Source organism: Scyliorhinus torazame, chromosome 15 (genome assembly GCF_047496885.1).
Source record: "Scyliorhinus torazame isolate Kashiwa2021f chromosome 15, sScyTor2.1, whole genome shotgun sequence".
Classification (NCBI taxonomy): Eukaryota; Metazoa; Chordata; class Chondrichthyes; order Carcharhiniformes; family Scyliorhinidae; genus Scyliorhinus; species Scyliorhinus torazame.
Genome location: NC_092721.1, coordinates 151,937,473 through 151,964,849, shown reverse-complemented (window position 1 = coordinate 151,964,849; position 27,377 = coordinate 151,937,473). Strand labels below are relative to the sequence as shown.

General features: G+C 46.9%; 1 protein-coding gene across 2 annotated transcripts in view; it reads right to left on the bottom strand.

Annotated features, from left to right (window-relative positions):
• Positions 1-27,377, bottom strand: part of pan3 (poly(A) specific ribonuclease subunit PAN3) — a 269,750-nt gene that overhangs the window by 175,686 nt on the left and 66,687 nt on the right. For both annotated transcript variants that reach the window (XM_072476944.1, XM_072476943.1), the window contains exon 3: positions 27,043-27,115. In XM_072476944.1, coding sequence (XP_072333045.1) covers positions 27,043-27,115 — 73 coding nt within the window. The remainder of the gene's footprint in view (positions 1-27,042; positions 27,116-27,377) is intronic.

Below are 27,377 nucleotides of genomic sequence, written 5' to 3'. Positions count from 1 at the left end.
CGACCCATACCCCCGAGATCACCCTATCTTGAACTTCTTGTGCCGGGAGCAACGGAAATTCCCTCACCTGCCGCCTCACAAAAGCCCTCATCTGCATATATCTAAATGCATTTCCCGGGGGTAACTCAAATTTCTCCTCCAGTGCCCCTAGGCTCGCAAATGTCCCGTCAATGAACAGGTCCCCTATTCTTCTTATCACCGCCCGATGCCAGCCTTGGAACCCCCCCGTCCATCTTCCCCGGGACAAACCGGTGGTTATCCCTGATCGGGGACCACACCAATGCTCCCATTGCACCCCTGTGCCTTCTCCACTGGCCCCAGATCCTTAGTGTTGCCGCCACCACCGGGCTTGTGGTGTATTTTGTCGGCGAGAGCGGCAGCGGTGCCGTTACCAAAGCCCCCAGGCTCGGTCCCTTACAGGACGCCATCTCCATCCTCGTCCATGCCGCCCCCTCTCCCTCCATGACCCACTTGCGGATCATCGCCACGTTTGCTGCCCAGTAGTAACTCCCTAGGTTTGGCAAAGCCAACCCACCTTGGTCCCTGCTGCGTTCCAAGAACCCTCTCCTAACCCTCGGGGTCTTATTTGCCCACACATACCCCATAATACTCCTACCTACTCTCTTGAAAAAGCCCTTGGTGATCACGATGGGGAGGCACTGAAACACAAACAAAAACCTCGGAAGGACCACCATTTTGACCGACTGCACCCTACCCGCCAACGAGAGCTGGAGCATGTCCCATCTTTTAAAATCCTCCTCCATTTGCTCCACCACCCTCGTCAAATTCAGTTTATGTAGGGCCCCCCAACTTCTGGCTATCTGGATCCCCAGATATCGAAAACTCCTCTCCGCCCTCCTCAGCGGTAGGTCCTCTATCCCTCTTTCTTGGTCCCCTGCCTGTAATACAAAAAGCTCACTCTTCTCTACATTAAGCTTGTAGCCCGAGAACTCGCCAAACTCCTTCAGAGTCTGCATGACCTCCACCATCCCCTCCATTGGGTCCGCCACGTATAGCAGCAGGTCATCCGCATATAGCGATACCCGATGCTCCTCTCCCCCGCGGACTATCCCCCTCCATTTCTTAGACTCCCTAAGTGATATGACCAAGGGTTCGATCGCCAATGCAAACAACAGGGGGGACAGGGGGCACCCCTGCCTCGTCCCTCGGTACAGCCGAAAGTACTCCGACCTCCGCCGGTCCGTCACTACACTCGCCACCGGGGCGCTGTAAAGGAGCTTAACCCATCTAATAAACCCTCCCCCAAACCCAAACCTGCGCAATACCTCCCAGAGGTACTCCCACTCTACTCGGTCAAAGGCTTTTTCCGTGTCCATAGCTGCCACTATCTCCGCCTCTCCCTCCTCCGATGTCAACATTATCACGTTTAAGAGCGGCCGCACATTGGTATTTAACTGCCTGCCCTTTACGAATCCCGTTTGGTCCTCGTGAATCACCCCCGGGACACAGTCCTCAATCCTAGTGGCCAGTACCTTCACCAATAGCTTAGCATCCACATTGAGGAGCGAAATCGGCCTGTGCGATCCACATTGCAGTGGATCCTTGTCTCGCTTTAGAATCAAGGAGATTGTCGCCTCCGACATTGTCTGGGGCAGGGTTCCCTCCTCTCTTGCCTCGTTGAAGGTCCTCACTAGTAGCGGGGCCAGCAGGTCCACATATTTTCTATAGAACTCCACCGGGAACCCGTCCGGCCCCGGGGCCTTCCCCGCCTGCATGCTCCCCAAACCCTTACTCAACTCCTCCAACCCAATTGGTGCCCCCAAACCAACCGCCTCCTGCTCCTCCACCCTCGGGAACCCCAGCTGGTCCAGGAATCGCCTCATCCCCCCTTCCCCCTCCCTGGGGGCTGGGATCTGTACAGCTCTTCATTGAAGGCCTTGAATACCTTCTTTATTTTCGTTGTACTTCGAACCGTGGCTCCCCTTCCATCTTTGATTCCCCCTATTTCCCTCGCTGCCGCCCTCTTACGGAGCTGGTGCGCCAGCATCCGACTAGCCTTTTCCCCGTACTCCTAAGTCGCCCCTTGCGCCTTCCTCCACTGTGCCTCCGCCTTGCCCGTGGTCAGCAGGTCAAACTCCGTCTGCAGCCGTCGCCTTTCCGCAAGTAATCTTTCCTCCGGGGCCTCTGCGTATCTCCTGTCCACTTGCAAGATCTCCCCCACTAACCTCTCCCTTTCCATTCCCTCTGTCTTCTCCCTATGAGCCCTGATGGAGATCAGCTCTCCCCTGATCACCGCCTTCAACGCCTCCCATACCACCCCCACTCGCACCTCCGCGTTGTCGTTGGCCTCCAAGTACCTTTCAATACACCCCCTCACCTTCCCACACACCACCTCATCGGCCAGCAGTCCCATATCCAGCCGCCACAGTGGGCGTTGGTCCCTCTACTCTCCCAGCTCCAGTTCCACCCAGTGCGGGGCATGGTCCGAAACGGCTATGGCCGAATACTCCGTCCCCTCCACTCTCGGGATGAGCTCCCTGCCCAGAACAAAGAAATCTATCCGAGAGTAAGCCTTATGCACGTGGGAGAAAAAAGAAAATTCCCTGGCCTGCGGTCTTGCAAACCTCCATGGGTCCACTCCCCCCATCTGATCCATAAAACCCCTGAGCACCTTGGCCGCCGCCGGCCTCCTTCCCGTCCTTGATCTGGAGCGGTCCAGTGCTGGGTCCAGCACCGTATTGAAGTCCCCTCCCATTATCAGTCCTCCTACCTCCAGGTCCGGAATGCGCCCCAACATGCGCTTCATAAATCCAGCATCATCCCAGTTCGGGGCGTATACATTTACCAACACCACCCACGACCCTTGCAACCTACCACTCACCATCACATATCTCCCTCCATTATCCGCTACGATAGTCTTGGCCTCAAATGACACATGCTTTCCCACCAGAATTGCCACCCCTCTATTTTTTGCGTCCAATCCCGAGTGAAATACCTGTCCTACCCATCCCTTTCTTAACCTGACCTGGTCCGCCACCTTCAGGTGTGTCTCTTGGAGCATTGCCACGTCTGCCTTCAGTCCCTTCAAGTGCGCGAACACTCGAGCCCGCTTCACCAGCCCATTCAGGCCCCTCACGTTCCACATTATCAGCCGGATTGGAGGGGACCCCCCCCCCCGGACTAGCCATCTCCTTTTCTGGGCCAGTCCCTTGTCCGCATCTCCCTCACTCTCCAGTCCCCCAGCCGGGGGACCCCCGTCCCAGCCACCTCTTCTGTGTCCCGTTCTCTTTCGGCCAGTGCAGCAGCAACCCTTTCCCCCCCCCCCCTCCTCTCCCCCCCCCGCTAGATCCCCGTCTAGCTTTTTTGCTCCCCCCATATCCCTCCCGTAAGTCAGCTGACACCTGCTGACCCCGGCTTCCCCCGCCATCCCTTTGACCCCCCCGCCCCGTGTGGGGAATCTCCCAATCAATGTACATTCCTTTGTTCCCCTTCCCGCCTTTCTTGCCGCGTGCGGGAAAGACAACCCCGCGCTTTCCAAAGCCTGCCCCGCCCCCCATGGCGCAGCTCCTGTCGTGGCCTTGTCCCTCTCCCCCAGCCCATATAGCATTTCCTGCGTGTGGTTGACCCCCTATGTTCAACAACCATCATACTTCAACCCTCAAACACCCCCCTCCCACACAAACCCTCAATTAGAGTCCAATTTTTCAGCTAGTATAAAGGTCCACGCCTCTTCGGGCGTTTCGAAGTAGTGGTGTTGGCCATTATGTGTAACCCACAGTGGCTGCAACATTCCAAATTTCACTCCTTTCCGATGCAGCACCGCTTTGGCCCAGTTGAAACCCGCTCTCCGCTTAGCGACCTCCGCGCTCCAGTCCGGGTACATTCTGATCTCCACATTGTCCCACTTGCTGCTCCGTTCCTTCTTGGCCCATTTCAGGACCCTCTCTCTGTCCGTAAACCGGTGAAATCTCACCACCATCGCCCTTGGCGGCTCTTTTGCCTTCGGCTTCCTCGTTAGCACTCGGTGCGCCCCATCCAGCTCCAGCAATCCCGGGGGGGCCTCCGCACCCATCAGCGTCCAGATCATTGTGCCCGCATATGCCGCGGCATCGGCCCCCTCCACTCCTTCTGGGAGACCCAGGATCCTCAAGTTGTTTCTCCTTGATCTGTTCTCCAGGTCTTCGAGTCTTCCCGCCCACGTCTTGTGCAGCGCCTCGTGCCGCTCCACTCTCTCCGCCAGGCCCACGAGCTCGTCGTCGTTCTCACTCACTTTTTCCTGCATCATCACCTCTTGGGCTTTCTGGGTTGCTCCAAGTCTTTCAATCATTGCCAGTATAGGCGCCACCATCTCCTTACGCAGCTCCTCGAAGCAGCACTTGATGAACTCTTTCATCTCCTCTCTGTCCGTGGGCGCCGCCATTTTGCTTTTTTCTTCTTTCTTCTCCCGCTGCTCCAGGGCCGCTTTTTTACCCATTTCGCTGCGGGTCCGATCCATGCACGTTAGTAGGGGACCTTTCTCCTTCCTTCCCCACGGATTGGTTTTTTTAAAAAGTGCCGTTGGGGCTCCGTTTGCGGGCCCAAACGTCTGTTTTCGCGGGAGCTGCCGAATCGCGCGGCTTAGCTCCGCATCGCCGCAACCCGGAAGTCTTGTTGCGACAAAACTGTCGGGAGTTTGTATTCTGGAAAATAGCGAAAGCCGTACCCGTAATTACAGCACCGCCTTAATACCCCTTGTTCCAAATTTCAGGAGAAGTATTCAGAGAGGAAAGATGGCAATGCAGGCAATGCAACGCCTCATGAACCCCGAAGAATTCGTGGTCACAGCGAGCAGCAATAGAGTAGGACAGTGTCCCGTTTGGGAAGAGGAAATCAGAAAGTACCTCAAAGGGAAAGGATGGCCCCTTTGGAGCGAATTCTGTGAAAATGAGGAAACAGGTCCCGGGAGTATGGGACATACTTGGTGGGAGAACCTGAGCGAAATCCATAAGAAAAGCTTGGGAAAAGCTCGCAAGCCGATGGCAATCGTGTCCTGTTTGGCACAATTGCGAGGCATAGAGGAAGTCGTTCGGACGCTCGGTAAAGAGATAGAAGAGGCACATCGAATGAGTAAGGTTTGTGAGCGAGCTAGAGAAAGAAAACCTAGAATTAAGAAGGAAGTTAGCAGCAAAGGACGGAGAGGTGGATGATGCCAAGTGGGCACACCAGTCTTGTCTGGCGCACTTAAGCAGCTTCCAATTCCAGTACGAGAAGGCCTATCAGGCCACGCAACGTGCAGTCCTGGTACGAGAGGAAACAGAGAAGCAGGTAGAGGCATTGCAAAGGCAGTGTAGCGACCTGAAGGCAGCGTTAAGAGCACTCCATACTATCACCACGGAGCAAAGACAAAGCTCATTAGACCACGCAAAGTGCCGGAAGCAGATTGCAGAACTGCAATCTCTGCTTCCAGTTCAAAAAGGATTCCAGGAAACCTTTGGATCACAGTTAGATGAGGAAGCCGGCCCTGATTGGGAAGAATTGAGTGAGACAGCACAGAGATATGTTCAGGGAACATGTGCGCAGGGAAAGCCCCAGAAGAGAAAAGCGCCCCAACCCCCCACAGAGCAGATAGTTCAGGCTCCAATGAACCCAGTCACCACCCACTGCACAGCCACATCGGACGACCACGGAATTTCTGTACACCACCCCCTTAACAGTGACCCAATTACGGGACGCGTGCGATAAAATCAAACCGTTCCTCCCCACCTCAGACCCCCACCACTTCTTTGCCAGAGTAAAACAGCAGGCTACAATGTACGGCCTGGATGAGCGAGAGCAAGTAAAGCTCACAGTTTTGAGTTAAGACCCTTCAGTCGTAGCAGCCCTTCCCGACCCACAGAATGTAGGAGGCACTGACGGTGTTCGGGCTCCCCCAGTTGGGTCTGCGACACCCTTTGGGATAGGTCCGGCCGACCAGTAGTTGCAGCAAAGATACGGGGACAGCCCATCGAGGTTCTCTGGGACACAGGAGGGTCCCGCACTACAATAAATTCCTCCACCATGTTTCAAAAGGACACGTGGCCCACTACAGCCACCATCACCCTCAGTGGCTTTACAGGCCACTCACAGCAGGGTCACATCACAGCCCCTGTACCCATTCAAATCGGCAACATCACCACCAGGCACCCCATAGTTTTAGTCGATCTACCCCACACAGCAGAACACATTTTAGGCATAGATTTTATGAATTCCCACAACCTATCCTTTGATCCAGTCAACCAATGTGTTTGGAAAATGGCAAAATCCACAGGAGCCCCCACAACGCTCACAATAGGCGAATACACCAACAAGATTAGCGCAGTCGGCAAATTTTGGTTTGACCCAACCACGATTAGCACAGATAAGCAGGTTAGGGTAGTTCTGCAGAAGTACAGGACAGCATTCGCGACCCACAAACACGACTGTGGCCGGGTGACTGGTTCCGTTCAAATCACAGGACCTGACCCTAGACCCCAAAAGCAATACGGATTTCCCCAAGAGGCAGAGGAAGAAATCGCAAACGTTATCGACAGCTTATTAGAGCAGGGCCTACTCAGATCAGTAGCCTCCACTAATCATGCCCCGATTTGGCCAGTGAGAAAGTCTGATGGATCATGGCGGCTAACCATCGATTACCGGGAACTCAACAAAGTCACCCCCGCAGCAGTCCCCACGGTAGCCACAAGTCCCGAGACCATGCTCAAACAGGGACTCAACTCACGATACTTTACGGTTTTGGACGTCAGTAATGGATTCTGGTCCATTCTATTGGCAAAAGCGTGCCAATACAAATTTGCCTTCACTTTTAAAAATCAGCAGTACACGTGGACATGCCTTCCACAAGGATTCCACAACTCCCCCTCCATTTTCCACCGACAGTTGGCAAATGGTTTGTCAAATTTTCTCATCCCGAATGTCTGGTCCAGTATGTGGATGACCTATTACTGCAGACAGACACCAAGGCAGAGCACATCGAGCTTCTGGCCGAACTCCTGGAACTCCTACAGAAAACTGGTTGTAAAGTTAACTCCAAAAAGGCCCAGATTTTGGAAAACAAGGTGATATATTTGGGGACAATTATATTGTCCCCAAATATCGAGATCGAGCATAAAAGGATTGACTCGATTGCCAAAATGCCCCTTCCCCAGAACGTTTCAGCCCTCTGGTCGTTTTTAGGACTGGTTGGCTACTGCCGAAACCACATTGACGGTTTCGCCAGAAAGGCAGCGCCCCTCTCGGAACTCCTAAAGAAAGGAGCCCCTTGGGAATGGCATCCGCAGCATATGGATGCTGTGGACTCTTTGAAAAGAGCACTCCTAGCAGCCCCCGCACTACAAGTTCCAGACCCGTTTTCCCCCTATGCGATAGAGGTAGCAAGCACAGACTGCACCCTTTCGGCCGTGCTCCTCCAGGAACGGCACGAACAGTTAAGGCCCGTGGCTTACGACTCCAGAGTTTTCGATGTTGTGGAGCAAGGATTTTCAGCCTGTGAAAGGCACCTGCTTGCAGTTTTTTGGGCAGTACAAAATTTTGCATACATAACCGGACTGAACCCCATCACAATCCTGACGGAACACACCCCCACCCAACTTTTAGTGGACAGACAACTTAAGGACGGTACAGTCAGTCAAATAAGAGCAGCCAGATGGACCCTTCTTTTGCAGGGATGGGACGTCACAGTTAAAAGGACCAAGACCCACACTTTCTTAGCAGATAACCTACAGTACCCAGGCACACCCCACACCACCCCTCATGAATGTGAAATCATCTCACCACACCACAACACAGGCCCCTTTATTGCAAAAACACCCCCCAGAAAGATAGGTAGTCCAACCCAGAGCCCCAAGCACACAGACACGTGCGAACCCATAAGAATATATGTGAATGGATCTTCCACAATATTAGAAGGGAAGCGCATAACAGGTTGCGCATTTATGTCGAGGAAGCGCAGGGACGCGCCCTGGAAGAAATCGCAATAAAACTTCCAGGACACTTAGGCGCACAGGCGGCAGAACTAGCAGCCGTGGCACACATTGTACAACACCCAGATTCCTTCCCCAGCCCAGAAGACATATACTCGGACAGCCTCTATGTCTGCAACAGCCTTACAGAATTCCTACCCCTGTGGAAAGCAAGAGGATTTGTTTCCGCAGGCGGAAAACCCCTCCACTCAGCCCCATTGCTCAGTCACATTTTAGGAAAAGCCCAGGGCAGGACTTTTGGAATAGTTAAAGTTCGTAGTCACCACCGTTCCTACCCCCCTGGAAATGTAAAAGCCGACGCACTGGCTAAGGCAGGTTCCAGGCACGGATATTTTAGACACCCCATTGAAAGCGCACCGTGAATGCAGTTCAGGTCTCGCAGACTAATATCGAGGATTTAGTACAGGCCCAGAAGCAGGACAGCAATCTCAGGGAGATTTTAAAGGGAAGATTCCCAGCACCCTATGATAGATTTAAAAATGCTCTGACCACACATGACGGTGTGGTGTTAAAAGACACCCTTTATGTGGTTCCTGAACAGGACAGGAATCAGCTCATTTGTTTGTTCCATGACAGTCATGGACATCAGGGAATTGATCCTACTACAGCCCACCTCAGGCAGCTCTGTTGGGGGCCAAGTTTAAAAGAAGACGTAACGCACTACATTGAGAATTGCCTTATCTGTGCCCAGAACAATCCGGACAGATACGCCAAGAAACCTCAACTTTGTCACACCCGCCCCGTTAATGGCCCCTGGACTAACCTCCAGATTGATTTTATAGGACCATTGCCCCCTTGAAGGAATGGTTATAAGTATGTACTCGTTGTGATAGACACGTTTACAAAATGGGTAGAGGCATTCCCATCCAGAACGAACACGGCAAAGACCACAGTCAAGATCTTAACCCACCACATCTTTACGGGGTGGGGTCTCCCCGCAGCATTGAATCCGACCAAGGTTCCCATTTTACGGGACGTGTCATGAAGAACGTCCTCACGATATTTGGCATTACCCAAAAATTCCACATCGCATACCACCCCCAGTCAAGTGGTATCGTGGAGCGCATGAATCGGACCCTAAAAGCTACCCTCCGAAAAATGGTCTAGCAAAACAACACCACTTGGGATTCAGTCCTCCCTTTTGCGCTGATGTTTTTGCAAAATACGGTTTCAACATCTACAGGTTACACCCCACACACCCTCATGACCGGACGACCAGGAAAGGCACAGAATTTTTATTGGGATTGGTTTGACCAGCCCCGAAGTGACGGCCCTCACACACGAGAAAGCAGTAGAACAACTGGTAGAGAATGTTAAAACGGCTCAGCTAGTACGATTAGGCACACAAAAGAAACAGAGCAAGGCCTGTTTCGATAAGACAGTACATGCGACTGAGTTCAGTGTAGGACAGCAAGTCATGCTCTCCATATACAACCCCAGCACATTCCGGTCACCTAAATACTCGGGTCCGTACTCCATTGCGGACAAAGTAAGCCCCTCCATGTACAAAATTAAGTACCCCAACGGAAAGACTGCGTGGTTCCACATCAACCAGCTTAAGGCATATGGCACACAGTCCAACCACGCACACCACGCCATGCTCGACGCAGCAGACCACACCCTGCCCACAGCCAACGTATCCCTACCCCCCCCAACATGCCATGCTCGACGCAGCAGACCACACCCGCCCACAGCCAATGTATCCCTACCCCCCCCAACATGCCCACCACATCCACGGACTCGCCCTCGACTCCACCCCCGAACTCTAGACTCCGCCCTGGAACACCCACAGACAGCAGCAGCAGAGACAGCGACTGTGACTCAGACAACAGCCACAGCACGCCTCCCTACTATCCCCATGCAACAGGACCCACACCCAGCGCATCTGACCATGATTCGAGTGATCCCTTCCTCATCACATTCCTCAATAAGCCCCACCAAAGACCACCGCCCTACGATTACTACCCCGATTCCGTCCCCACAGAACTAGACACCACCTTTTGGCACCGCGACAACTCATACAGGCTCGTCCGGAACGACGAGATGGACCCCAAATCGCACCATGCAGCCCTATCAGCCCTGATACATTCCAGAGTATGACATCCGGGAGAAGATGACGACTTTGAGTCTGACTCCCAAAGCAAGAACCCCTTTGCGACCCTGTTCGCAACCGATAACTGAGGTGTCCAGATGATGTTTTAAAAAGGAACCGCTTGGGAGAAAATGGTGTCCTTTCTGATGGAACATGCAGCATGTTTAATGTTGTTTGTAGTGGTATTGTTAAATGTTGTTTGTAAGATCGGAAATTATTTCCACTGCCCCACGCCTTATTTTTCCGCAGAAACCTTTGAGAACTTGCCCACACACTCATCGGCAGAAACCGCTGAGAGCTTGCCAAACCCCCGTTCATAACTGCTCTTCTGGTTCTAAGGTAGAACCTTTACGGCAACCCCCCATGATGACTACATTTCTTGCCCGTTCTTGTCGGTGGCTCAGGCAGTGGAGAAACGGCATTGGTCTCCGCCCTGCCTGACGACCCCCCTCTGGTCAGCTACGCTTGGGTAGAGCACACACGGCATTGGTCGCCGTCCTACCCGGGGATTTCATCCAAATCTTACCCGTCGTGGCCCATACGAACCTCATTTCGGCACTTTTGGTTCAAAAATTTGTGTTTTGTTCATCCCTATGCTATTTACATCCTCAAACATTTGGATGGTAAATCGCAGAGTCTGCGAGACGGCTCGCACTGTTTCAGTATTTTTACGTGGGTCTTGTCCTGAATATTCGGTTTAAAAATAAAGAATGAGGGGGTCACACATGGTGACAAATTGTAAAGGGAGAATTGGCATTAAGGACAGACATACTAACAGACGAGATATTAAATCAAGATAGTAACAGACACTATGCTTAATCGCACAGAACTCCAGAAGCTCCAGCGAAGAGAAGAGAAGAGAAAAGAGAAAGAACCATGAGGACATCCTCAGTGTTGCTCATCACCCTAATGAACATTTGGTTGCGCGCAAACGCGAACCCCCTGACCCCAACCCCCCCAGCCGTTATATGATTCACTTCCCCATAGCACCCAGAGCCCAGTCACAAGCGACACCACACCATCTTGGTGTGACAGGTTTATAACCTGGTACTCCCTGTCCTACTTAATAGAATCCCTACTAGTATTGGCGATACTCTGCAGCATCGTACAGACTATCCGCATGAGGAAATGGCGAAAGAGAGCCTACCTCGCTCGCACCCCGGTATATAGGATAAGATCCCCTATTTTCAGTTATGACCAGACCCCCGACACCCGCAATCTATAATAAAGGACATTCGTTTACGTTCCTTTTGTGAATAAAGAAATGTGTTTCATGAGCGATTGTACAATCCTGAGCTTGACTGCCAAGCCAGGCAAAATGTGAATAATGCTGCCATGATTTTGTGTGTATTGTTTAAGAAGTTAATATGATTGAATGTTTGAGTGAGTGTAGTTTAGTGAGGACAGTTAGACGTACCGTTTTTTTATTTTGTAATGCGTGTCCCTGTTTTGACATAGCGCCACTTAGAATGTTAGTTAAAACTTTTCTTGCATAGTTATGGTCAGTGTAGAGGCCATAGAAGAGTGCTCGCCGGGTCAGGGAATGAAGACAACGCAGTTATGTGATCCTTCACGCTTCGCGTTAGGATCACAAGGAGGGAGTGTAGCCACCTGAGTTGGCCACTTCCCGACTTGAAATGGAGAACCACAAAGGCTGAAGGGAAATTCAGCCAACACAGGCAAAGACTAGCAAATACAGGAATCATGTATATTGGAACGTGCTAAACAACCAGACAGCACCAAAACCAGCAGCCATCTACATAGTAATGTGCGATCCCCAGGCACAATGGCAACAGTAAAGGTAAACAAAGCCAAGCCAGACTCCTCGGCGCCAGCAGGAGCCAAGACAAAGGAAGGCCAACGGACACTTAGGACCGTCTAGCGATCAGGGAACCGCTCCAGCATTGGAGAAATCGATCCAAGTGATCGGAAAGTAGTCCAATCACTTGGAACCAGGTACGGGGTCCACCCCGAAGGGCGGGAAGCCCCTGGGGACTATAAAGTAAAGCACCCAAGTTCAAATCGTCCTTCTTGGCAGGGTCACTCAGCAGCGAATCAACCCTTGAGAGTGAACTGCCCAGGCTGCCTCCAAGCAAGTAAGTCTCAAGTCAACGCTCGCTACGAGATAGGCGCTCCTAGCTACCAGTCCATACCAGCTTTTGAATCCCGTAGACTCAGAACCTGAACGAAAGGCCATTTGTTCCCCTGATCTGGTGGGCCAGTACAAAGCTAAGTATAGGCCTGTTAGTTATAGAGATAGTTTATTAAGTAGAATTTATGCACGACTAGCGATTGACTGTGTATAATAAATGTGTTTTGATTTGAACCTTACTAATTGGTGTTTTGAGTTATTGATCATTACTTGAACTTGAACCTCGTGGCGGTATCATAAAGATACCTGGCGACTCTAGAGCAAAGGTTATAAAACAGAGCCAATTGAACCAACCAAAAGTTAGCAACAAGAACATCCGATTTGGTCCATGGTCAGGGACACGAGGGTGTGGCTGCGAGTGAGGCAGGTATAGGGATTGAGAAAGTATAAGTGGAAGTGCCTCAACTTTTGCAATTCTGTCCAATAATTTCAAAGTCCGTGCAGCCTGTAAGGTCGAAAGTGGGGATCCAGACCATGGCAGAGGGAAGTTCATAGGAATGTATTGTTAGTTGGGAACAGTATAATCAAAGGATAGAAACAGTTGTCTGCAGCCAAGTGCAAATCCACAAGGCTGCGTTGCCTGCCTGGTGATAGATTCAGGACATCTGCTCTGGGCTAAAGAAGAACTTGCAGTGGGAGGGGATGCAATCCAGTTGTCATGGTCCTTGTAGGTGCCAACAACATAGGTAGGACTAGTAACAAGGTTCTGCGTGAGGGCATGAACAGCCAGGGGCTAAATTAAAAAGAACCTCAAAAGTAATAATCTTAGGATTATTGCCTGTGCCATGAGCAAATTGGAGTAGGGCACATAAGATTAGCAAGTTAAATGCTTGGTTCAAAAATTGGTGGGAGAGAAATGGATTTTGATTCATGGGCACTGGCACAGGTACAAAGGAAAGTTAGAGTTGTACTGTTGGGATGATCATCACCTGAACCATGCTGCGACCAATGTTCTGGTGAGTGGGAGAACTAGGATGGTGGAGAGCTTTAAACTAAATAGTGGGGACGAGAGATCAGGTGAGGGAAGTTTTGATAAATTAAAGAGAGGGAACAAATCAAAAGAGCAAGGTTAGAATAAGGGAATTGATAATCTGAGTGTGGTAAGAAGGGACAAAGTGTACAAACTTAAGAGTGTGCCAGCAGATAAGGCTAGAGATTGTGAAAATAATCGAAGTAAACTCCACAGTCACCCAAGGCCGGAAATGAACCAGGATCCCTGACACAGTGATGCAGCAGTGCTAACCACTGTCGCACAGTAGTTGTAATGTAGGGTACAGTATAGATCAGGAACTTAGAGCTATATGTTACAAGTGTATTACAGTAATTATGAGGGATTTCAATCTACATATAGACTGACTAAACCTAATTAGCACCAAGGACAAACTCCTGGAATATAAATAAGATGGCTTTCTGCAACAGGATATTGATAGCACAATAGCACAGTGGTTAGCACTATTTCTTCACAGCTCCAGGGTCCCAGGTTTGATTCCCGGCTTGGGTCACTGTCTGTGCGGAGTCTGCACGTTCTCCCTGTGTCTGCGTGGGTTTCCTCTGGGAGGTGCTCCAGTTTCCTCCCACACATCCCGAAAGATGTCTTTTAGGTCATTTGGACATTCTGAATTCTCACTCTGTGTACCCGAACAGGCGCCGGAGTGTGGCGACAGGGCTTTTCACAGTAACTTCATTGCAGTGTTAATGCAAGCCGACTTGTGACAACAAAGATTATAATTTTATATTAAGTTTGAAAGTGATATAGTTCAATCCAAAACTAAGGTCTTAAATTGAAACAAAGATAACTATGAAGGTAAATTTGCTGTGGCAGATTTGGAAACTACATTTAAAGGTAAGACAGTAAACTGGTAATGGCTAGCATTTAAAGAATTAATACATGGTTTGCCACAAATTCAGATTCCGTTGAGGCACAAAAATCCAAAAGGAAAAGTGATCCAACCATTACGAACAAGTGGAGTTCAAGAGTGTATTTAATCAAAGGAGGCAGCTTTAAAAATTTCCAAAAAGGTAATAATTCAGAGGAGTATTTTAAAATTCAGCAAAGGGAACCAAGAAACTAATAAAAACAAAATGGAGTATGAAAGTAACTCGTGAGACATATAAAAACGAACTGTAAAAGTTTCTACTCCTGCATTTCTCTAAACTCCAGACTGCGAGGTGCACCTATCTATCTATTTGGACTATCTACAAGTTCGCTGACAATACGACCATAGTGGGGCGGATCTCGAATAACGACGAGTCAGAATACAGAAGGGAGTTATAGAACGTAGTGGAGTGGTGTAATGACAACAATCTATCCCTCAAAGCCAGCAAAACTAAAGAGCTGGTCGGTGACTTCAGGAAGCAAATGGTTAGCAGCTTCAAATTCCGAGGAGTACACATCACCAAAAAATCTGGCCTGGTCCAACCACGTCGACGTTACCACCAAGAAAGCACAACAGCGCCTATACTTCCTCAGGAAACTAAGGTAATTCGGCATGTCTACATTAACTCTGACCAGCTTTTACAGATGCACATCGAAAGCATCCTATCTGGCTACATCACAGCCTGATATGGCAACTGCTCGGCCCAAGACCACAAGAAACTTCAGAGAGTCATGAACACAGCCCAGCCCATCACACAAACCTGCCTCCCATCCACACCTCCCATTGCCTGGGGAAAGCGGGCTGCATAATCAAAGACCCCTCCCACCCAGCTTACTCAAATTGAAACCAGAAAACCTTCATAAGTTTCATCCATCATCATAATATGTAGGCTTGCAGGGTTCACTAAATGCTTTTAAAATAATTTAGCTCTCCCAAAACAAAACATTTTTCTGGTCTGTACTTCTTTGCAAGCAGTGGAGTTATCACATTTCTAATTCTCCAGCTAAGTAAGCTTACCTACTATTTTACAGCTCTATCTGTTCTATTCTAACTCTCGTAAACATAGATGGGCAACCTTCTCAACTGCCATTTCCTTTAAGTTGTTCTGGCATTTCCAAGTCATTTTAATTAACTTTACAATAAGAATCTTCCCAGAACTAAACATGATCTCCTAAACATCCAAATCTCTCCTTGAAATGTGGTAGCATTGATATTGATGCCTGGAAATAATTTGTTACCTATTTTTCAAAATGGTGACAACTTGTCCATCAAGCTTTGAGTCACCACGTCTAATGATGAAGCAGAATATGGCAGGTAAGGAAAGAAGAGGAACAGCACCCTGATCCCACTACCTCATGGAGCATGCGGGCCCACAAGTCCAAAGATCCATGGGTCAAAAATCAGCCCATTCATAGAACGTAGAAAATACAGCACAGAACAGGCCCTTCGGCCCACGATGTTGTGCCGAACTTTTGTCCTAGGTTAAGAACAAATTAATCTACACCCCATCATTCTACCATAATCCATGTACCTATCCAATAGCCGCTTGAAGGTCCCTAATGTTTCCGACTCAACTACTTCCACAGGTAGTGCGTTCCATGCCCCCACTCCTCTCTGGGTAAAGAACCTACCTCTGACATCCCCCCTATATCTTCCACCATTCACCTTAAATTTATGTCCCATTGTAATGGTTTGTTCTACCCGGGGAAAAAGTCTCTGACAGCCTACTCTATCTATTCCCCTGATCATCTCATAAACCTCTATCAAATCTCCCTTCATCCTTCTCCGTTCTAATGAGATCGGAAATTGGCTAGCTGGAAGAAGACAAAGGGTGGTGGTTGATGGGAAATGTTCAGACTGGAGTCCAGTTACTAGTGGTGTACCACAAGGATCTGTTTTGGGGCCACTGCTGTTTGTCATTTTCATAAATGACCTGGAGGAGGACGTAGAAGGATGGGTGAGTAAATTTGCAGATGACACTAATCACACAGGTGATTCATTTTGGAAGGAATAGCAGGAAGACAGATAACTGGGCTAATGGTAAGATTCTTGGCAGTGTGGATGAGCAGAGAGGTCTCGGTGTCCATGTACATAGACCCCTGAAAGTTGCCACCCAGGTTGAGAGGGTTGTTAAGAAGGCGTACGGTGTGTTAGCTTTTATTGGTAGAGGGATTGAGATTCGGAGCCATGAGGTCATGTTGCAGCTGTACAAAACACTGGTGCGGCCGCATTTGGAGTATTGCGTGCAATTCTGGTCGCCGCATTATAGGAAGGATGTGGAAGCATTGGAAAGGGTGCAGAGGAAACTTACCAGAATATTGCCTGGTATGGAGGGAAGATCTTATGAGGAAAGGCTGAGGGACTTAAGGCTGTTTTTGTTAGAGAGAAGAAGGTTAAGAGGTGACTTAATTGAGGCATACAAGATGATCTGAGGATTGGATAGGGTGGACAGTGAGAGCCTTCTTCTTCAAATGGTGATGTCTAGCACGAGGGGACATAGCTTTAAATTGAGGGGAGATAGATATAGGACAGATGTCAGAGGTAGGTTCTTTACTCAGAGAGTAGGAAGGGCGTGGAATGCCCTGCCTGCAACAGTAGTGGACTGGCAACACTAAGGGCATTCAAATGGTCATTGGATAGACATATGGACGATAAGGGAATAGTGTAGATGGGCTTTAGAGTGGTTTCACAGGTCGGCGCAACATCGAGGGCCGAAGGGCCTGTACTGCGTTGTAATGTTCTATGTTCTATGTTCTACTCTCTCCCTATTCCTAGCCTCACTATCACGTGGCACCGGCAACAAACTAGAGATGACAACTCTGTCTATCTTGGCTTTTAACTTCCAGCCTAACTCCCTAAACTCGTTTATTACATCCACACCCCTTTTCCTACATTCGTCGTTGGTACCAATGTGCTCCACGACTTCTGGCTATTCACCCTCCCCCTTAAGGATCCTGAAGACACGATCTGAGACGTCATGGACCCTGGCACCTGGGAGGCAACAAACCATCCAAGAGTCTCGCCCATGCCCACAGAACCGCCTGTCTGTACCTCTAACTATTGAGTCCCCTATAACTAGTGCTCTCCTAATCTCCCTCCTTCCCTTCTGAGCCCCAGAGCCGGTCCTCGTGCCAGAGCCCGGTCACTGCAGCCTACCCCTGTTAGGTAATCCCCCCCCAACAGTATTCAGTATAACAGCATTCAGTCAGATGAAGACCTACAGTAGAAACTTGCGATCCCAAGTAGACATCATACTTAAAGGTTAGCTGAAGGTGACAATCAGGAGCAAGTACTGAGGAGATTGCTGGAATATATCAGTTTAGTTGCAGGAAGGTGGAATATTAGTCAAGCTTATTTCTTTTCTGGGACCTTGCTATCTCCATGATCCAAGTATCACATGCCGAGATATTAAGCATCCTTTAATCACAAAACAGCATCTTAGTTTAAAAGACCTGACCATATCCACAGCAGGATGAGATGTTCTGGAATGTGATTGCTTTGCAGTTTTACTGGTATTTCTTAAAATTCCCTACTATTGTTTTACTCTTTCCATGACTTTTTCGGTGTTCGATTGAGAAAATCTGACATTTTTAGCCAAATTCTTTGCCATAGAAGTCAACCCTGGACAGCAGACCCATTAGCAACTGCAAGTCCAAGATGACCTAACGAGGCTAAATCACGATGGAATAACTTTTTTGAATTGCATTCTACATTATGTGTCATAAGGGTGCATCCTTCTCAGTCTATATCTTTCTCTCGATATGTCCAACTTTTGTTTCCTGTGGAACACAGGTTTTACGTAAAATATCAAATGCTCAACAGGGGTAAAGGAAGGGCATCTGTATGGTTCTAGGAATTATATATGACTTGGCTGCAACCAACGTAAACCTTCCTAAATAATCAGTTAAAAGCTCTGCATGAGTGGTCAGTAAATTTAAAAGCTTGGAAAACTGGAGAATGTTAACAATGTTAATAGACCCGGAATAGAGTTCCCAGATACAGAGGCCTTGGGCGGGATTCTCCGTCAGATTTCTGGTGCGGCTCGCCCCCGGGATTCTCCATCTCACCAGCCGGCCAACGGGGGCAGCCCCACATTATCGGAAAATCCCCGGGCTGCCGGCGCAACGGAGAATCCCGACAGCGGAGAATACAGACCCTTATTGTTAGGTAGCACTTGTGTCAAAACATCGAAAACAAACATGCAACTCTTAAAAAAACAGCTATAAAAGGATTTTGATGCCTTATTTTTGAATAGCAATATTCTTGGCCAAGAATCTGTTGCATCCTTCACAGCATCAGTGGCATCTAGAATCCAAGTCAAGTAATTTTTCTCTCACTAGTAAGGAGACAGGTCTACAAATAATACCTTTGATCAACATCAGCAAGCATTAAAAACAGAGATATTACGTTGGCAATGGTAGCACAGTAGCTGAGTTGTCTCCTGCTGGATAATATTTACAGACATGGAGTGTTCAAAACCGCTATCAAATTATTTCAATTACTCTTGTTCCAGTATCAGCATCTTCCTTTCATATCACACCTTTAAACCTAATGGGCTGGTTTCTGCAGTAGAATTAGCAGTGATATTAACAGTGCTTGTTGTTATGTCCAGAGACATCGAAGAGCAAGTTCCAGCAACCACATGCAAAATTAATTGCAGAAATGAGTGGTCCGAATCTTGCAGTCGGCGGCAAAGCGGTAGTGCATCGACATGCCTACAGTGTCATGAATTGCAGCAGGAACCTGATCTCCCAGCTGCAGCATGGATCAATCAGCAAGGTGACTGGGGAGCCCTAGTGAAATGGCACATTTCTGGTGAAGACTTGTACCTCTGATAACTTGAACTGAAGGTATACCCTTTGAATTCTGTCTTGAGCCGAATAGCCACCTCTAAATTAATGGCCGTATTGTTTAGTGATGTGTCTCAATATCCAGATAATTTTCTCAAGTAAAGTCAGAAGCAAAGTTGACATAAAGATTGCTTAAAATGGTCATTGATAAAGTTTTCAACACTGATAAATGTTCTTTCATTAAGAAAATCAATGGCTTTACATGTGACAGGTCCACTATAGCTCAATTTTGGGATCATTTGCCCAGCTCATCCTTTTGGGCCCAACCATATTCAGGTGGAGTGGAAATGAAGAAGGAAATTGGAGCAGAAGCCATCACTGCCAGCCCTTAATAATCTCAGCTATCTTTTGTTCGATGGGACAGGGGTGCATCTTCTTGCCCATCTATCCTTCACTCCAATCTTAGTTTTGGATAAGTATCCAGTGGGATTCCAGGTCTTCTCTGGTAAATTATATTGCTATATAGGGTCAAATATGAGCCTCACAATGCCGTATTCCCCACCCCCACTAGGCCTCCGCAGTCAATTGATCGATGCTGCAGTTGGGAGAGCATGTTCCTGTTGCAGTCAGCGACAACGTAGACAAGTAGGCACGCTTTCGCTTTTCTGCTGACCGCAAGATCCGGACTACTGATTTATGCAATTAACTTTGCATGTATGGCTGCTGGAACTAGCTGCCATCCCACCTCTTCTCCCTCTCCAGATGGATAGCTTCATTTTGCCAATCCAACTGCAATCTGTCCAAATGCCTGCCTGGAAAGCCCTGCACTGCTGGTTGGGGGAATTCCCTGGTCCCTTTGATGCAATACAGAATGTAATTTTGTCTCTTTTAGATCTAGACCATTAGAGTATGGCTCTGACTTGTTCGAAAATCTTTTTTTTTTTCCAGAGCTCTCTTGTGGATAAGGTGAAGTCAGTGGTCAGCAAACACTCAAACTATGTCCTATAGTTTAATTTGGGACAAACTATACCCGTTTCTGAAAAATACACAATAATGAAAGACGGTGTAGACTGGTATGGCCCTGGAATGTAACAAAGTGTGTATGTACACAACACACCTTATATTCCCGAAATAAAATTAGAAAGTACTGGTAAACCCAGCAGAACTGGCAACACCTGTCAAGAGAGCAACAAGAGTTAATGTTTATAGCCCATACAGGGGCTGGTTTAGCACAGTGGGCCAGCAGCATGGGTTCAATTCCTGTACCAGCCTCCCCGAACAAGCGCCGGAATGTGGCGACAAGGGGCTTTTCACAGTAACTTCATTGAAGCTTACTTGTGACAATAAGTGTTTATTATTATATGACTAGATAGATAAATATGTTTAATGCTGCTGAAAAGATGGGGTGAAGAAGGTGGAGCAAAATGAAAGGTCATGAATAGGTAGGGGCTCAGGAGAGAATTGACAAAGACGGCATGTACACAAGGGAGTGGGAATGACAGTGTTAAAGACTGAGGTAGGTGTTAATCGTGGTATAATAGTCAGTTAGCAGAATGTATTAATAGCAGAACAAAGGTCATTCTGATATTGGATCTGGCCAACAAAGAAAATGTCTACACAATTACAATGCAGAACTCAATCATCAAAGTTGAGGATAAAAATAAAAAGTCTGTTTTGAGATAGTAATTTGTTGATGACAAACAAGTTAAAACTGAAGAGGAATTTCATCGAAATATTCCATAAAGTAATCATGAATTGTGAGGGGCCATGTGCAGTGAAAAAGAGCTCTATCTTCATGCACTAACAATGTGAAGGATAATGCCAGATTGCAACCATAAAAAAAAGAGACTTTTACAATTCTTAATTGAGAAACTAAAATAAAACATCCATCTCTAATTTGGATATTTGTCTAACTGGTTACATTATTAAATGTGAAGAATATGGCAGGGGATTGTGGGAGAGAGCATAAAATAGATTAATAAGTCAGACACAAGGCATGAAAAATAAAATGACCTATATGCATACTACCAGGAATTATGCTGAAATGGGTCTGGAGGAAGGGTAATCGAGAGCTAGAATTTTTAACAGAGTTAATGTTAACATTTTTAAACAATGATGGGGAGGAACCAACAAAGTCAATAGAAAAAATACAGTTTAATAAAGAAATTGTGATTAAGCTGTACCAAGGACCAATCAGACAGCGCTGAGTACCATGTGCAGTTCTGATCATGAATGGCAAAAGGAAGATATTTAAGTGGTGGATACGGTGCCGAAAACAGGCAAACACCTAGTGTTGGAGGTCGGAATCATAGAATCCGCACAGTGCAGAAGGAGGCCATTTGGCCTATCACGTCTGTACTGACCCTCCGAAAGAGCACCTAGACCAAATTCTCTGCCCTATCCTCGTAACCACACCTTACCTTTTGGACACTGAAAGGCAATTTATCATGGCTAAGCCACCTAACCTGCACATCTTTGGACTGTGGGAGGAAACCGGAGCACCCAGATGAAACCCACACAGACACAGGAAGAATGTGCAAACTCCACACAGTCGCCTGAGGTCGAAATCAAACCCGGGTTCCTGGCACTGTGAAACAGCAGTGCTAACCAATGTGCCACCGTGCCGCCCTATTTTATGGAAATATGGAAGAAACTTGATCTTATTAGCCTTGAAAGGAGATATACAAAATAGATGATATGAAGAAGTACATCTATGTACTTCATCAAATTAGAATGCAATAGTAAGACACAATGATAGGTTCTAACTAGTAACAAGGAAAGCTAAAGACAGATAGAACATTACAATGCAGTACAGGCCCTTCGGCCCTCGATGTTGCTCCGACCTGTGAAACCACTCTAAAACCCATCTACACTATTCCCTTATCATCCATATGTCTATCCAATGACCATTTGAATGCCATTAGTGTTGGCGAGTCCATTACTGTTGCAGACAGGGCATTCCACGCCCTTACTACTCTCTGAGTAAAGAACCTACCTCTGACACCTGTCTTATATCTATCTCCCCTCAATTTAAAGTTATGTCCCCTCGTGCTAGACATCACCATCTGAGGAAAAAGGCTCTCACTGTCGAACCCGATCCAAACCTCTGATCATCTTGTATGCCTCAGTTAAGTCACCTCTTAACCTTCTTCTCTCTAACAAAAACAGCCTTAAGTCCCTCAGCCTTTCCTCATGAAGATCTTCCCTCCATACCAGGCAACATTCTGGTAAATCTCCTCTGCACCCTTTCCAATGCTTCCACATCCTTCCTATAATGCGGTGACCAGAATTGCACGCAATACTCCAAATGCGGCCACACCAGAGTTTTGTACAGCTGCAACATAACCTCATGGCTCCGAAACTCAATCCCTCTACCAATAAAAGCTAACACACCGTACGCCTTCTTAACAACCCTCTCAACCTGGGTGGCAACTTTCAGGGATCTATGTACATGGACACCGAGATCTCTCTGCTCATCCACACTGCCAAGTACTCTGTCTTCCTGTTATTCCTTCCAAAAAGAATCACCTCACACTTTTCTGCATTAAACTCCATTTTCCACCTCTCAGCCCAGTGCTGCAGCTTATCTATGTCCCTCTGTAACTTATAACATCCTTCCACACTGTCCACAACTCCACCGACTTTAGTGTCATCTGCAAATTTACTCACCCATCCTTCTACGCCCTCCTCCAGGTCATTTATGAAAATGACAAACAGCAGTGGCCCCAAAACAGATTCTTGTGGTACACCACTAGTAACTGGACTCCAGTCTGAACATTTCCCATCAACCACCACCCTTTGTCTTCTTCCAGCTAGCCAATTTCTGATCCAAACTGCTAAATCACCCTGAATCCCATGCCTCCGTATTTTCTGCAGTAGCCTACCGTGGGGAACCTTATCAAATGGTTTACTGAAATCCATATACACCACATCAACTGCTTTACCCTCATCCACCTGTTTGGTCACCTTCTCAAAGAACTCAATAAGGTTTGTGAGGCACGACCTACCCTTCACAAAACCGTGCTGACTATCTCTAATCAAATTATTCCTTTCCAGATGATTATACATCCTATCTCTTATAAACCTTTCCAAGATTTTGCCCACAACAGAAGTAAGGCTCACTGCTCTATAGTTGTCTCTACTCCCCTTCTTGAACAAGGGGACAACATTTGCTATCCTCCAGTCTTCTGGCACTATTCCTGTAGACAAAGGTGACTTAAAGATCAAAGCCAAAGGCTCAGCAATCTCCTCCCTAGCTTCCCAGAGAATCCTAGGATAAATCCATTCCAGCCCAGGGGATTTATCTAGTTTCACACTTTCCAGAATTGCTAACACCTCCTCCTTATGAACCTCAAGCCCTTCTAGTCTAGTAGACTGAATCTCAGGTATTCTCCTCGACAACATTGTCTTTTTCCTGTGTGAATACTGACAAAAAATATTCATTTCGCACCTCTCCTATCTCCTCGGACTCCACGCACAACTTCCCACTACTGTCCTTACAGATAACTGTAAGCTTTCTTCACAAAGTGTGAACAACACATAAAACAGACTTTTAGATAGTTTATTAAAGGTAGATATCTTGCAATTATCTAATAAACAATCGGAAGTTGAATGGGAACTTTCTGAACAGATGAATTAGAATAGTCCAGTTTGCTTTCCTCACAATAATTACTTTGTGATTTTCTGATAGCCTGTAGATCAATGCTGTGCAATCCAGTGATTAATTACAAGGAGTGATGAAAAAGCCATGTGAGAAAGTCAGCTCTGAAAGATCAATAATGGGAGCTACAGATAAAACCAAAATCTCAAAATATTATTTCAATGTTGGAATAGCCAGGGATCAGGATTGTATCCTTTTCCTAGTTTAAAATTACAAAACAATCAATTTACAATTGAATCAAAATGAAATATATTAATCGCTAAGCATTTCTTACCATTCCAAAATTACAGTATTCAGCCTTAGAAATTCACTCTACAGACGAGGAAGATCTAAATTTCAATCCAAACTTTGTTGGGTTCACTGAACTCAAGTAGGGATAATGCAACTGCTAAACTATATAGCTTCTGAAAAGTCACTATCTTTACATGATTAAATGAATTAATACAAAATAGATTTTTTTCCAACAGCAGTCCATAAATGTTTTCTCTTATAGTCTTTACCTGGTATCAGGAGCATGTTATGATAATACAGCCTCTCTCTCATGTGTGCATAACTATCACACACAACAAATATAAATCAGTTACTACAGCAAAGAATATTTTGATCTAACTGACTGCACTAGTATGTGACTAATTTTAAAATACTTCTCTTCTAATCATAATGAATGATGTGTTAAAATGGTGTTAAAATGACTAATCACCGCTGAAATTCCCAAAGTAGACTCGGATATGAAACAGTTCCTCGATGGAACTGATAGGAGGAGGAGGCTGGAAGCACCTCTAGAATTGGGAGAAGTCATAGTCATTAAATCCATGCAGGCGGGAAAGGCACCGGAACCGGACGGGTTCCCAGCGGACTTCTACAAAACATTTGTGGGGGCACTGGCCCCGCACCTGTGGGAGAGTTTTGGAGACTCGCTAGCAACGGGCACCTTAACTCCAATGTCAGTTCTCTCCCCGGATCGGGCCATTTTCACGTTCAGCAGGCACCTGATGTTTGCTGTTAGCTGTGTACCCTTTGTGCCCTTGACAAAGCCCGTCTGGTCTTCTGCGACCACCTCTAGTACGCAGTTCTCCAATCGCCTGGCCAGGATTTTTCCTAGTATTTTCGTTTGGGCTAGAAACAGGGTTAATCTCCTGCACAACCCCCCCATGGCGAGCATCTGAAGCAACTGCACCAGCTCTAAACACATCCAGCTGAACAGGGGCACAAGGCCTGCTGTCCTCGCTTCCATTCGCTCTGGCAATTGAGCCGCTGGCGATCGCCCTCAGAACAATGAGAAATTGGAAGAGGATCCAGAGAGAGGACATAGAGAGCACAGAGTTTCACTCTATGCGGATGACCTGCTCCTCCAGGTCTCATTCCGCTACCTGGGGATCCACAGTTTGGGGGGGGGGATTTATCATGGCCAATCCACCTAACCTGCACATCTTTGGACTGTGGGAGGAAACTGGAGTACCCGGAGGAAACCCACGCAGACACGGGGAGAAAGTGCAAACTCTACACAGTCACCTGAGGCTGGAATTGAGTCCAGGTTCCTGGCGCAGTGAGGCAGCAATGCCACCTTGCCGCACATTGGTAAAAGCAAATTATTGATGCTGGAATCTGAAACATTGGTTATGGTTGTTGGGCACTGACTTTTATTGCCCCAGAACACTGCTGCAAAGTTCCTCCTCAAGGAAGTGTCCTTCCTAACCAACCTCAGCTGCATCATCAAAGATCTTGTTCTGTCAAAAGAACAGTATTGGTTTGTTTACTGATGATTCCACAGTGCTAGCTACATCTACATCTCTCCTGGTCATGAAGCAGTCCATACCATCCTATAGAAAAAGCTGAATAGCATTCAAGCTTAGGCTGGCAAACAACAGGTAACATTTGTGCCAGGTGTTGATTATCTCGAATAAAAGGAAGTTCAGCTACCACTTCCGATCTTCAGCAGCACCTCCAGCGTGCTTCCTACAGTAAACGGTTTGCAAATGACCGATGACCAAAAGCATAATTGGACTAGCCACTACAACAACGGACACTACAAAACCAGGACAGTGTAATGAATAAGACTCGTCTCTACAAATCTCAAAGCTTCTGCACCATCTATAAAGCTTAAGTCAGGAGTGCACTAAAACACTGTTCTAGCCTGGATGTTTCCACCTGCAACAATATTCAAGAATCTCAGAGTGGCCAATTTGATTAATACCTCAACTGAGCTCAATATCAATCCTCACCATCACCAACCCACTGTGATTATATTATGAACATCTACAGCTTACTTTGACAACACCGTACAACCTGGGACCTCCACCATTAAGAGCTGGAACAGCAAGGTTAATAGAAAGACCATCACCTCCAAATTCCTTTCTAAAGTTAGACACCTTCTCAACTTAGACATATTCTATTATTCCTTCATCACAACAGGTTCTTCAACCTGGAAATCCCTCCTATTATCACAAGAACAGGACCTTCATTTTCTATAGGTGCCCAAGGATCAAAAATGTACATAGCCTTGGCAGCAAGAATCCCATCCCAAATACAGTTTAGTTTTGAAAAAGATATTCAATTCATAGATTGCTTCTACACAGCAATAATTAATTGTTTTGAAGAGTATTTACACCATCAATATTGATAAAGCAAAATTAAGTTGGCAATACGTTTTTGCTACTCTCAAACCTATAACTATAACTCCTATAAATTCACTGGGCGGGATGCTCCGCCCCGCCACATTTCTGCCTCACCACGCCGGCCGGTCAATGGGGTTTCCCATTGTGGGGCAGCTCCACGCCGTCGGGAAACCCCCGGGCGCCGCCAAAACGGAGCATCCCGCCGGCGGAGAATCCTGCCCACTATTCTTGATCTTTCCCACATGCTTTCTATTACAAATTATTTTCTTCTCTTTCTTTGGATTTTAATGGTGGACATGCAATCTGTTCTTGTGTCTCTGCCACCCTCAATCTACTGACTAGGTTTGTACAAGTGCACGTTAACTGGACTGCTGATTATTGCTTTTGTTGTAGACAGAGGAAAAGAATTACTTTGGCGAAAATATGTCCCATCATTTCACAGGAGTCTATGCATACTAACTGTCTCAGTGATGGGTTTTGTTAATGCAGACTGAAAGTATATAACCCCAAAATAATCCCCAATGTCATATCTAAAATGATCTGCATTGAAATACATCTGCCATAATGTGCGAAATTAAAATAAAACCTGCGCAGTTTCAATCCTGTGAACCTAGATCATTCCAATCAGAGCTAGAAACGAGTCAAATAAGAGGGATCCTATAATTTTTAAATAAATATTGAGTACATCAAAACAGTTTTGCGTCTTGGTGCATCATGACATTAAAAAGACCCAGTTAAATAAATGCCTAGAACTTGAATTTCTGGGAAACATTGAATGGCAAAAGATACAAGCCACCCCTATCCAGCAAACTACATTGTGGAAAACACCTACAAATAGCATATGCTATTTCTTTTCTAAAAAAAAAATATGCAACTGAATTACAATAAAATACTTTACCATGTCCTGCACAAGCATAAGCTTTGGCACAATCACTCAATAGGCTGGGTGAGCTGCTGCTGTTAGCTTGCCTCTGTAAACAAAAACAAGTATTATTATAACTGTGACTTTTATGATGTCCATTCTCTCACACATCAATCTACATGTTACTTTACAAACTCTACCTGCCTTTCATCCTATATTTAAATATATCAAGTTACCAACAGACACCACGACCACAAATCTTATTATCTGCACCGTACAAAGGAGAGTTTAAATATCCCATATCAACTGAGGTTCAAACAATATAAGGGGAACAGAGAGGCCAGAAAAAAAGATTAGCAAGTAAAGTTAAA